Source organism: Schistocerca americana, chromosome X (genome assembly GCF_021461395.2).
Source record: "Schistocerca americana isolate TAMUIC-IGC-003095 chromosome X, iqSchAmer2.1, whole genome shotgun sequence".
NCBI lineage: Eukaryota > Metazoa > Arthropoda > Insecta > Orthoptera > Acrididae > Schistocerca > Schistocerca americana.
The window spans coordinates 802755608-802769104 of record NC_060130.1 but is presented as its reverse complement, the minus strand read 5'-3'; the positions used below and the strand labels follow the sequence as shown (position 1 = coordinate 802769104).

Below are 13497 nucleotides of genomic sequence, written 5' to 3'. Positions count from 1 at the left end.
CAGAAAGTCATCTCAGAACTTAAAAACAACAAGGCGTCCGGAGAAAATCAAATAGTGGCCGAACTATGGAAAAAGGCTGACAAAAAAGCAGTTACATCCCTAAAGTGTGTTTTCGATCAAATCTGGAAAGAAGAAGAGATCCCCGCAGAATGGAGAACAGCTCTCATCCACCCTATCCACAAGAAAGGTTTGAAGACAGACCCCCACAATTATAGAGGAATATCACTGCTGGATATAACGTACAAGATTCTTTCTAAAGTCCTTTTTGGATCCGCAAATCGAGGAATACCAGGGAGGTTTTAGAAAGGGTAGATCATGTTCGGAACAAATACTAAACCCCAAAAACATCATGGCTTACCAAAAATCAAGGGCAAAGACATACGTAATCTCCTTCATTGATTTCAAAAAAGCATATGATTAGATTGATAGAGAATCTCTGTTATCAGTCCTGGAAGAAATGGGTTTGGATAAGAAAACAACTAATATTATAAAAGCGACCCTTACGAATACATTTTCGAAAGTTAAATTTATGGGCGAACTATCGGAACCCTTTGAAATAAAAACGGGAGTGCGACAGGGTGATGGGCTCTCACCGTTGCTGTTCAATTGTGCTCTTGAGAAAGTAGTCAGAGAATGGAACACAAATATTAAGAGTGGTATAAGACTGGGTTGCAAAAAGAAGAACCTTAAAGTAAATTGCATTGCTTTTGCAGATGATATGGCCCTGTTTGGTGAAACAATGGAAGAAGCATGGGAGCAAATCCTTGAACTAAAGAAACAAGCAGCTAAAATTGGTCTTCACATCTCCTCTGAAAAAACTAAGATATTGACAAACATCAAGCACTCATGTAAATACCTCAAAGTTCAAGAACAGAAGATTGAAATAGTAAAAGAATTCAAATATCTTGGAGAATGGATTACTTGGAATGCTGGGGAAAGCAAAGCAATGGAATCCAGAAAAAATAAACTTGAATTGGCCTTCCAACTAACAAAAAATACATACTACAAAAAATCCCTTTCATGGGGGTCAAAAATTACACATTACAAGACAGTGATTAAGCCAGAAGCACTGTATGCAGCAGAAACACTTAACATGAATTTCAAAGGCCAAATGGAGAAACTTGAGATAAACGAAAGAAAAATTTTAAGAAAAATCATTGGGCCAAAATTTCAAGACAATAAGATTATATACATTAAAAATGAAACTCTCTACAAGAAAATTGAAAAACTTTCAGATTCTATGCGAAAAAGGAGAATAAATTTTTATGGTCATCTTCTCAGAATGAATTCCAACAGATTAACTAAACAAATCTTTGACTTCTTCCGTAACCGAAAAACGAAGCCCAACTGGTTTAAAGAAACTGAGAAAGACCTAGTGGAATGAAATATTTCAGAAAATTCACTTATTGATCGAACTGCTAAATTAATTACTAAAGATGAAAACATAAGGTTCCAAGACAAATCCACACAAAAGTCCAAATCCTTCATCTCGGAAGAAGAGAGGAGAAGAAGATCAGAAAGGATGAAGAAATACTGGGCCCTAAGAAAAGAACAACGCACAAAGAAATGATTGATCCAGCGTACCCAAAAGAGGGTGAAACGAAAGAAGAAGAATTGAAGTTACATGTTTTGACAATGACTTGGGCTCTACTAAAGTCTAGTGATTTATAATACATAAGTAAGAGCACAAACCATGCAGCCCATTCATTGGTTTAACTGTTTGCCCTGCTATTTTTAGGATACTCAGTCCGATTCTCATACTTTTATTGTGCTTTAATCTGTTGCAGTTGTTACACTTGATAATGGCCTAAGGTCGAAACCTAGATTGTGAAATAAAACCTCTTGTACAGTCAAATAATGGCTATATCTTTCAGAAAATCTGTTTACTGGATAACAATATGAGCACCTGACTACCAATCCATTGTATGAAAACCATACATCAATAACACTTTCCATTTTCACAATATTTGCTGCCCAAGTTTCACGTGATTCACCCTGTATATCCCACTGGAAAACACAGTACCCTTGCTAGCAAATGGAATGTGCCACGAAAATACTCAACATTTAGGCCTACACATGTACAGGAAAATATATCCTTCGGTATATTTCATTTGTGAATAGGAGAGAACAAAGTAACCTTTACTAACTTGGATACAACCAAACTGGAAAAGGGGTGGGGGCAGTGAAGTGTTGAGTTCATATGTAAACTATTACATAACAGTGCTGACAAAATAGTTGTAATGAGCTGCACAAAATTTCCATATAGAACTAAGATTGTGGGACACTTCATCCACTTAACTGCTACTGATGCTCTCTGTTATCAATTATCTTCTTTCAGTGTCTCAGTGAGGTACCTGTGTTTGAAAGGTACAATTTTATGATTTGTAACACTATTCAGATTATACTCATTTAAATTTTCAGTTGACATGAGCACCAGTATTGGTTGGACATCTTTTTACTTCTTTTCTACTCATTTTGTCCATTCCCTCTTGACAAGGTGGATGTAACTTTTGTACAGGAAAGTGGTGGAAAGAACTGAATTGAATTTTAATTTGAGATGTATGAACAACTTATGGACATGGCTCCTGTGAAATAATCAGTGATGGTAACTTCAAGGCCTAGTTATTAAAATAAATTGTTTTTCTTTTTATCTCTCTAGTTTGACCCACGGTTTCATGACAGAGTCTAAAAGGGTATCTGCAACTTCTGTTTACTTTGAATCAATGCCTTATCGCCTAGATACTGAAACTGGCCTAATAGATTATGACCAGTTGAAAAAGAATGCACTTCTATTTCGTCCAAAGGTAATAATTGCTGGAACATCAGCATATTCACGACTGCTGGACTATGAATGCTTCAGAAAGGTAAGAGTCAGGCTTAATGATATTGCTTAACATGTGTAGTGTAGTTATTGTTTATGGCAAGGTTGTTATGTGAGATGGCACATGTTCTATCAATGTTTATTATTTGTGCCTTGAAGTATAAAGATAAGTCATGGACACTGATAGCGAGAACATATTGTGTATTAAGAACATACTAAAAAATTCAATTTCTGTACCTTATTTATTACCCAGCATTAGATACAAATTCTCTTAATATAATGTCCATCCCTTTGTAATACTACTTCCATTTCTGTGCTGTAAGCCTGTACTACCACTATCCCTTTCCCCCTCTGCCTTTCCATCAGAAGGTCTTCCTGATGCAGACTGCAGACCTCGTTTGGACATGGTTTATGATTTGGGACTCAGGTTTCCACTTCTGGCATTTTCTACAACTTTTCATTAAATAAAACACATGGCCCCCATTGTGTTTGAGCTGCTGCCAATTTTCAAAATTCTGCAGAAGTGTAGATCCTGCAGGGAAGTCACCCAGTGAAGTGTGTATGCTCCACCTTGTGCCTTTCCATCTTTGCACCCTTCCCTTTAATAAGGTAGTACACCCAAAACCCAGCATGGCAGTGTCCTGTTTGTTGGCGTGTGTGAGTGGTGGGGGGGCTTGACATGTTGGTAGTCCCTCTGGACCATGCGGGGATCGCACTGTTGGTGCCTGAGCTGGAACTGTCCTCATATGCCAATGCATATGTGCCCATCATGACTGGGGCACGGGGACTTCGAGGAATGGATTACTGGCCAAGTAGCCATTGCTGAGGCCGGGTGGCAGCTTGTTTGGCATGAGTTGCACCATGGCAGATGACTTGCATCTGGTCATAGAGCACCAGCAGTCTCTTCAGAAGGAAAGAACTCGTTCAACACAGAGATAAGACCTGAGGGTGTTTGCTTCCCTGCCTATGCGATGGGAGGAACACAAGGCTAAGTGACAAGCAGAGAAATACTCCCCCCAATACATAGTGTGTACAAGTATATATGGGGATTCTTTTTTGGCTGCAAATCCTTTATTCTTTGTAGAGGATATAGAGGGCAAGTTTGGGAAAGTTGCAGCCAGCTCTAAAATGAAGAGTGGGTCAGTTTTGATTAAAGCAGCATCCCCTCTCCATTCAGGGACTCTGCTTGCTCGTGACAAGCTGGGTGACATTCTGGTGACCATCACTCCCCATAATAGCCTTAATATGGTACAAGGCATAATTTTGCATCGTGATTTCTTGCTGTTTGATGATGAACTACAAGTCTACTTTGAGTGACGGGGCATCCTCTTTCTTGTTGTGTCCAAAGGGGCAGAAGAACAATAATGTTGCTAGTGGGGCCTTCATCTTGGCCTCTGAAGGTGACTAGCTGCCTGAGAAGGCGAAGGTGAAGGTGATAGTGTACTGGTGTGATGTGAAACCGTATGACCGCCACCACCACCACCCCCCACCCCTCCCCATGCGGTGCTTCAAATATATGAAATTCAGGCATATTTCTTCGCACTGTGATCCCAGAACAATCTTTTGGGATTGTGGACAACTGTTGCATGCAAACGTTCCTTGTGCCCTTTCTCCTGTCTGTGTCTACTGTGGAGAGCGTCATTCTTCCTGCGCACCAGACTGCACTGTCTTTGAGAGAGAGAGAGAGAGAGAGAGAGAGAGAGAGAGAGATACAGGAATTTGAGACTCTGTGTAACTAACATACCAAGAGGCCAAGAAAAGGTTAGCATCTGCATCCTGCATGCATGACAATGTTGCCCCCTCTGACTACGATACTGTCACCTATTATGCATCCTACCATACCTGCCACCCTGATGGTTAGGGGCTGTTCTCCTGCTACTTCCCCCACACGCACTTTGGGAGCAACAGCTCTCAACGCACCAGGGATGCTGATCCACATCCCCCAGCTGGAGATGCAACATCCTTGCTTGGCTTCTCACACCAGAATGGGCTTGCTCAGAATACCCCCCCCCCCCCCCCCCCCCCAAGGTTTCTGCCAGTCTGCAACTGGACACCAGCCAGAGGCTAAAGGAGCCACAGCCTGCTGGCCTGCTGGTCGTAGGGTTTTGCGATATTCCTCAGTCCCTGAAACTGATTCAGGAAAGCTCTCACAGTCATCTAAACTCCCTAAGGAGAAGAAAGATAAAAAGTAGTCTTCATTGCGGTGGCTCCCACACCACTGGATCCCACATGTTTGGGTTCTGTGGCCGAGGTGGCGATCTCAGTCACCCTGAGGCTCCACATTGCACCACACAATGTGTCTCAGAACCTGTGTGTGTTAGTATTGTTAGCTCTTAGCTGGTGGCAGCAGGTGACCCTGGAGCATAACCTGCCTTCTTGGTCCCTTCATGCCCTGACAGTATACTGATAACATGATTCTCCAGTGAAATTGTAGTGGTTTCTTCCACCACCTGGCTGAGCTGCTACAACTCCTCTGCTGCTTTTGGCGTTGTCCTTCAGGAAACTTGATTTCCAGCAACGTGGACCACTGCCCTTCATTGCTATAAGGGTATTTCAAAAAATCACGCTGACTATGATAGCGTGTCAGGTGGAGTGGCACATATGTTCTGCTCTCTGTATACAGTGGACTTGTGTCTCTTGATACAACTTTGGAGGCTGTGGCTGTTCGGATAAGGATATTTCAGGATTTTACCATCTGTAATGTTTATCTCCCTCCCAATGGTGAATTGCCTTGGAACATATTGTCTGCATTGGTTGCACAGCCCCCCCTCACCTTTCTTAATCTTGGATGACTTCAATGCCTATAACCCTTTGTAGGGTGGAACCACAATCACTGGCCACGGTAAAGATATTGAAAAGTTACTGGCAGATCTCGAGCTCTCTCTCTTGAACATTGGTAGCCCCACACACCTGAGTGTGGCAAGTGCAGCTTAATCAGTCATTGATCTTTCTGTATGCAGCCCTAGTCTTCTCGCATCCATCCACTGTAGAATCCATGATGACCTTTGTGGTAGTGACCTATTGCTCCTCTCTCAGCATCACTCCTCTAGGTGCTCGCCCACATGGGCTCTCAACAAAGCAGACTGGGATGCTTTCACCTCCACTGTCATTCTTAGCTCCCAGCTATGTGGAGGTATTTATGCAGTTGTCCAGAGTGCAACAGCAAACAATTGGCAACCTGCTTGGCTATCCCCTATTTCTTTGGATCCCCCCCCCCCCCATCGGAACATAGTACCTTGGTGGAACTCAGAAATCTCGGAGGCTCTTAGAGCTCACAGCAGGCTCTGCAAAGACATAAGTGGGATCCATTGATGGAGCACCTCATTGCCTTTAAATGGCTCTGTGCCCAGGTTCACTACATAATAAAACTATGGAAGAAAGAATGCTGGGAACGGTAAGTTTCAGCCATTGAATCATGTACATCTCCTTCACATGTCTTGGCAAAGATCATAATCCTCTACACGTAAGTCCCCAGCAGGTGTACCTCGTATTTCCTTCAACATTGCCCAGAAGCTGAACATTTTGCTCTGCATTATGCTCAAGCTCTGCATCTGAGAACTATCAACCTGCCTTTCGTGTCATTAAACAGCAGGTGGAGTGCATACATTTCTTTCACTACATTTCTTCTGGAGCCCTATAATTCTCCATTCAGTGAGTGGGAATTCCGTAGTGCCCTAGCCCTTTGCCCTGATGCAACACCAAGGCCAAACTACATCCACAACCATATGCTCAAACACTGATCAGAGGATTGTCAGCATTATCTCCTTGCCACCTTCACCCATATTTGGAGTGAGGGAGAGTTTCTATCTCAATGGCAAGAGACCATCTTCATCCCAGTACTGAAATCGGGTAAGCAGCCCCTAGAGATGGAAAGCTATATCACCCAATTAGTCTCACCAATGTTCTCTGTTAAGTCACTCGAATGGATGGTGAGCTGGCAGTGTTGGCTCCTTGAGTCTCGAAGCGTTCTGGCTCCAAACCAAGGCAGTTTTCACCAAGGCTGCTCCACTGCTGATAAGTTAGTTTGCCTGGAGTCTACCATCTGGACAGCTTTTGACTGACGTCAACACCTTACTACTGCCTTCTTTGACCTATAGGAGACTTATGACTTCACATGGTGACATGGTTCAAGTTGGTGCTTCCCACAGTACCCCCGTACCCAAGAGAATGGGGTCCTGCAGAGCTCTGTATTGAGTGTCCCTCTCTTTCTAGTTGCCATCAGTGGTCTAGGAGCAGCCATGAGGTCTTCAGTATCACCCTCTATGTATACCAATGATTTTTGCTCCTGTAGCATGGTTATTGCTGAGTGCTGACTGCAGGGTATCATTCAAAAGACGTAGTCGTGGGGTCTCGCACACAGCTTTCAGTTTCCAGTCATAAAGACTTGCATCATGCACTTCTGTCAATGTCATACCATTCATTCACAATCGGAGATCCGCCTCCCACAATAGAGACCCAGAACTTGGTTCATAACTGCAGTGACACTGCTCTGAATTCAAACCTCCCCCACTGTTGCCTCTTGTCAACGAGCAATTGTGTATGCACCCATGCCATGTACCCTAACCTCGGACTTGTCTTGATTTATGCTTTGAACTGAGAGATTCAGTTGACTCCATTGATTTTCACTGCCTGTTCCTGGCTGTCCTTGGTGCATTTCTGTGTCCAAAGTGGTACACACTGATGGCTCAGCAATCGACGGACAAACTGGTTTTGCATGCACACATGCAAGGAGCAGCGAACTATGCTCCCTGCCAAATAGATGCAGTGTCTTCAGTGCCGAATTGGTGGCCCTTGAACAAGCCCCTAGCCATGCTCACTCTTGCACCGGCAAGGTGCTTTTAATTTGCAGTGATTCCCTGATCAGGCAGTAGACCAGTGCTATCCTTGTTACCCTTTAGTCAAGAGTACCCAGGATCTTCCTTGTGACCCTCATCAAGCTGAACAGCTAATCATCATGTGTGGGCACCTGGACATATCAGGGTCTCAGGGAATGAACACGCCAACTGCTTGGCAAAGTTGGCAACCAATGCCAATTTTGGAAATGGGGTCCCAGAGCTGGACCTTCACTTGACTCTATGCCATCATTTCTTGGAGGTCTGGAACTCTGAACAGTTTGCCCTGGACTCTCCAAACCAACTGAGGGCAATAAAGGAGACTGCAACCACATGGCAGTCTTCCCCTCATGCTTCTCAAAGAGACTCCACTGTTCAGTGTGTACTATGCACTGGCCGCACTTGGCTGTCCCGTGGTTACATACTCCATTGTGAGGACCCACCTTACTGCCAGTTTGGCACCCAACTGATGGTGGCCCACGTCCTACTAGAGTGCTCAAATTTAGCTGCTTTGTGGCAATATCTTAAACTTCTTGGCACACTACCTCTGATACTAGCAGATGATGCAAAGCGACTGACCTGGTTTTTTTCACCTGTGAAGATGTTTTGTACGTGTCTCTGTGAGGTGGGGCACTTTGGCCTCATTCAACACCTGAGAGGCTGGAGGGGCACCCCTCATCTGCTCTGGCCCAGGGGACCTACAGCAGCCCTTTCTTGGTGGTCCAGACTGGTCTCTACTGTTCCCATCTTTTTATTCTCCTTATTCTTTTACGTTTGCCATTTTAATTTTTTGTCTTTCCTAAAATTTTATCATCTTCTGTGCTGCTCATTTTCTTGGGGTAACAGAGGGCGAGGTGGTGCTGGTCGAATACAGGAGGTGCATCTCCCACCACATACCATGCCCCAGGGATCTCCCAACTGCAGCTCACCCACTTTACTCCCTCTCACCCCACTCCTACTTCTCTTTGATTTTGTCTCTGTTTTATTGTACCTTGGTTACAGTCGGGCTGTTTATGGTTTGATACACATAGGATGAAGGGACTGATGACCTCACAGTTTGAACCCTTCAACTCCAAAAAACCAAACAACCAACTTCTTCATAATATCAGAGAAATTTTATTTGTTGCCTTCTACATCATCATTCTTGTTAATAGTGTGTCGTTGTCAGTTATTATTTTTCAGTCTTGCAATGAGTAATGCATGCTGTTGGTGAGAGTAAATATACAGTGGTTGTAGAGATAGAAAATATGCTGATGACCACCATTGGTGGGAAATCCTAGATAATTGTAAACAATGTTAAAAAAATACAAATTGTTTTAGGAAGCTGTTCTGCAAAATTCAGGAAACAGGATTTTCAAGCCAAGTACAGGACTCTGGTGACATATTTGCGTGCATTGTGTAAGGAACACACTCAAGATGTTCACACAGTGATAGTGAAATGGGCTAGGAGCTATTATATATGGACTGACCTCATGACAGAGGTGATGACTTTCGAAAGATTGTTGCTCAGGCTCATATCACCATTTTTTACTTAGTGCAACTGTTCCAGGATCATGATCGACACCTTCCTGGTAGTGCTGTAAGGCAAGTTAATATGTGGCTTGAGAACATGCTGATACCTGACAAGACACTCAGTTTTGTGGTATTGGTTTAGAGTAACCATAGAGTTAAACCTGAGTAATGTTGGAAAGGGAGGGCCAGATAATTAATAGGATTTGTTTTCTCTTAAGTGAAAATTTCCGGGACGTTGGAGGAACCAGCCTCATAAAATCAGATGGGAGATATCCCTGCTAAAATAACGTTCTCAAAATGCCAGATACTAGCACAATAAATAAGGAATGTGGATCAGAATGTTCAGTGACCTCGTTTCATCAAAATAGGGAAGGGGTTAGAGGTAAACTACATTATCTGCTGATAAACTGTGACTATATTGTTATGTGTGTCTAAGCATCATATATATAGATAAGAAATATGGATATTTTCTTTGGAGATTTACATCATAGCAGATTTCTACGAGAGTAATCCTTTTCAATTGGTAGGGGTAGCCATTTATACCAAATGGAAAGTTCCTCTAAAGAGTATTGATATACACTATCTGATCAAAAGTATCTGTATCCCTTACGTGATGCGGAATTGGCCACTAGGTGTTATGAGATAGACTTGCCTGCATAAACAGAGGCAGAGCGTGTATGGTGTTGTTGTAGAGAAGATGTAAACAGCAGAATGTGTCGGTCAACAGATTTCATTGACGTTGAATGTGGGCTAGTCATTGGATCTCATCTGAGTAACAAATCCATCACAGCAATTTCAAGCCTTCTAAAGCTGTTCAAGTTGGCTGTTGGTGATATTATTGAGAAGTGGAAACGTGAAGGAACAACCAGAGCTAAATCAAGACCAGGTAGACCTCGTGTACTGGTGGGCTGAGATGATCAAGCATTGTGGAGGGCAGTTTAAAAACAAAGGCAGGGAATCAGTGGAAGGAATCACTTGTGAGTTGCAACATGCTACCAGCAGTAAAACTAGCACAGTGACTGTGCATATGGAGTAAAAAAAAGACTGGGCTACATTGGTGAAGCAGCTCCTCATAAGCCACACATTTCTGTAGTCAGCGCTAAACAACACTTGAGGTGGTGTAAAGAGTGATGCCACCAGCAGTGGATGACTGGAAATGAGTGATTTAGAGTAATGAATCACACTGTACACTCTGGCAATCTAATCGAAGGGCTTGCGTTTGGTGAATGCCTGGAGAACATTACCTTACCTGCCATCATGTATAGTGCCAGTGAAATATAGAGGAGGTGATTTTATTATGGTGGTGGGGGGAGGGGGGGGGGGGTGTTGTTTAGTATGTGGTCCCCTTGTTGCACCTAATAAAACTCTAAATTTAGAAGGATATGAGCACATTTTACGACATTGTGCACTGCATACAGTAGAGGAACTATTCAGAGAGAATGATTGTAATATCAGGATGACAGTGCAGTCTATTGTAAAGCAGTATATATGAGATAATGGCTTGTTGACAATAGCATTCCTGAAATGGACTGGCCTGCCTGGAGTCCTGACCTGCACCCAATGGAACACCTTATAGTTGTTATAATGCCAACTTCCCCCCAGACCCCAGCATCCAGCATTACTACCTTCTGTGGTTTCAGCTCTTGAAGAACAATGGGTTGTAATTCCTCCACAGAGATTCAGGTACCACCCTGAAAGTGATCCCAGCAGAGGCAAACCATCATAAAGGTGAAGGGTGGACACATCCCACATCAATGTCCACTATTAGGTGTCAGGATATTTTCGATCTGGTGGTGTATCTTAGAAAAACACTTTTAATGATAGTGATATTCAAAAATTTCAGTTTAGGCTAAAAGGCATTCCTGTGTACCTGTCTCTGTGTTGCGTTCAGTTCTGTAGCAAAATGTAAATAGTTGCACCAGTGGGATAGCAGGTAGCAGCAATGTCTGACTTATGGAATACTCATTGTTAAGAGTGTGTAATGTAGTGCATACATTACTCACTCTTAGTTCCTGTGAAGTGCCTTCTGTATCACAATATGACAGAATAAAAGTGAACTGTGTTATTGATATGTGCATCATGTTACAAATTGATTGTGTTTGTGTGACTGAGTAGCTTAGAATCCAGATGGTCACATGGAACCCAAGAAAAGAAATAAAGAAGAAGATGGGGAAGATCTGGAGAGTACATTACTTGTAGCATGACTGTAAATCCGTATTTCCAACTTTGATACGTTGGTGTTGTAAGGATGCACATTATAGTATTTCAGAAAATATTTTATGGCCATTTCCCCCATTGCTGTAGCTGGTTATGGTCTAAGGCTGGGGCTACTTACCCACTATCTCTAGTCACTCTTAGTTCCTGTGAGTTTACAGTGTTGTTGGCATATCAGCTATAGTTCTGACAAATATTTGTCCAACTATAAATCAACTAACAGCTGTATTCACACTTAGTTGGAATGTCCATTTGAAAACATTAGATGATTTCCAGTGCTACTAAATTTGCTTGGTGGCATGTCTGTCAAAACTAGTCCTATATCCAGTCCATTAATTACAGATACTGAAGTTTCTCATGAAAAATTAAGTGTCTTGAGCGATTTCAAATTGCTGTGTATGTGTGTGTGTGTGTGTGTGTGTGTGTGTGTGTGTGTGTGTGTGTGTGTGTTGTGAAGGATGAAGGTTAGGTGGTTTAGTTCCACGTCCCTGCAGATATGAATACAAGATGAAAGATAATATTTGACATTTGTTTTCAGATCTGTGACTCAGTTAAAGCAGTGTTGATGGCAGATATGGCTCACATTTCTGGATTGGTTGCTGGTGGTGTTATCCCAAGTCCATTTGAATATGCTGATATTGTAACAACGACCACACACAAAACACTTCGTGGAGCAAGGTATTGTCAAAGATTCCTCCTATAATTGTCAAAACAAGTATCATGAAACAACTATTTTGCTATAGTTTTTCAGTTGTGATGAAGTGTACTGATAGTTCTTTACATACTGAGTATAAGTGAGAAAGGGTATTGTTTGCAGTTAAAATGTGTTTGTTTTGACACTCTACATTCGTAGTTTGTAGCATGTAATGAATGTTACTTGCTGCCAGAAAAAATTTGCTTCCTGTTCCATTGCACTGAATGGGGCACAGAAATGCCAGTGCTACAAACTTACAACTAAGTGGTTAGTTCTCAAATAAATCACAGATAATGGCTGAAATTAAATGCATAGTAATTAATAAGTAGCTTCTAGTGCCATCTAGTAGCGTATCTTTTAGTCTTTTTACATGCCATTTATGCTCTTCAATTTCTTGGTTCTCACTTTGCAGGTTTGTCAGCTTTATTTATTCTAGCCCTCACCAAATTCTCTTTATTTGAATCCATAGCACCAAATGAACTGCAAATACAGAAGATTCTTCCTCCTGTTTGAAGACTTAAACTTCTCTTATTGGTATTTTGGCAGTCTAGTTGTAACGTAATTTACTACCACAGCATTTTAGATACTTTGACACTGGTTCTTCAGCTGTATAATTTTCTTCGACATTCCAATCAATGAAGTTTCTATATATCTTACTTACATCAAGAATAACAGTGTATTCAGTGAACAGAAATGATGATAGGCACTTCTTTTAACTTTCATGTTTGTGGTAGTCTTTGCTCAGTGCACAGTTAATAAAGCAGTTATGGTAAGCTACATGTCTATCTTCATTTCTCCCAACTTACTGATTTTGCACTTTTACAATCTGCCATTGTTTACAAATAAAGGTGGACCTGATTTATACATATATCCAAGGGAAGAGAAAACATTACTTGTAACTCAGAATTACTTATAAGTGAGATATAGATACAGTAATACGCACCGTATTCTCCATTGGAAAAAATATATGTTTATACAAGTGTGAACTTCACAAATGTCGAAGATAGAGTACAGTATTAAAAGAAAAAATATTACTTGGTCCTGCTTTAGAGAAATTAGATACTGTATTGTAATTTGGCACTTTGCACTGTACAAACAACAAAGATGCAGTATTAAAGAGAAAATACGTTATTTTGAACTCAATCCTGCTTTAATGAAATCGGATAACTTGGCTTCTTTCACTTTTCATGCATTAACTGTATACATCCAATTTTGCAAACTTTGGAATGAATTCAGAGCTTTTTCACTACAGATTTTCACACTATGTAATGTCTGCACACATTGATTGTACTTAACACTTCACTCAGCATAGATGTTTCAAGATTAAAATAGTCATCTCCATCACTGTCACTTGAAGCTGGTTCACCCTCTTGATCGCCACCACATTGTTGGAAAGCATCAGCAATAATCACCTCATCCTGTAG

At 41.7% G+C, this 13497-nt stretch overlaps 1 protein-coding gene across 1 annotated transcript in view; it reads left to right on the top strand.

Moving 5' to 3' along the window:
* The window catches only part of LOC124555216 (serine hydroxymethyltransferase, mitochondrial-like), a 128328-nt gene that overhangs the window by 84439 nt on the left and 30392 nt on the right, over positions 1–13497 (top strand). Inside the window, exons 5-6 of the mRNA XM_047129066.1 lie at positions 2660–2864; positions 11918–12057. Of these exons, the coding sequence (XP_046985022.1) occupies positions 2660–2864; positions 11918–12057 (345 nt within the window). The remainder of the gene's footprint in view (positions 1–2659; positions 2865–11917; positions 12058–13497) is intronic.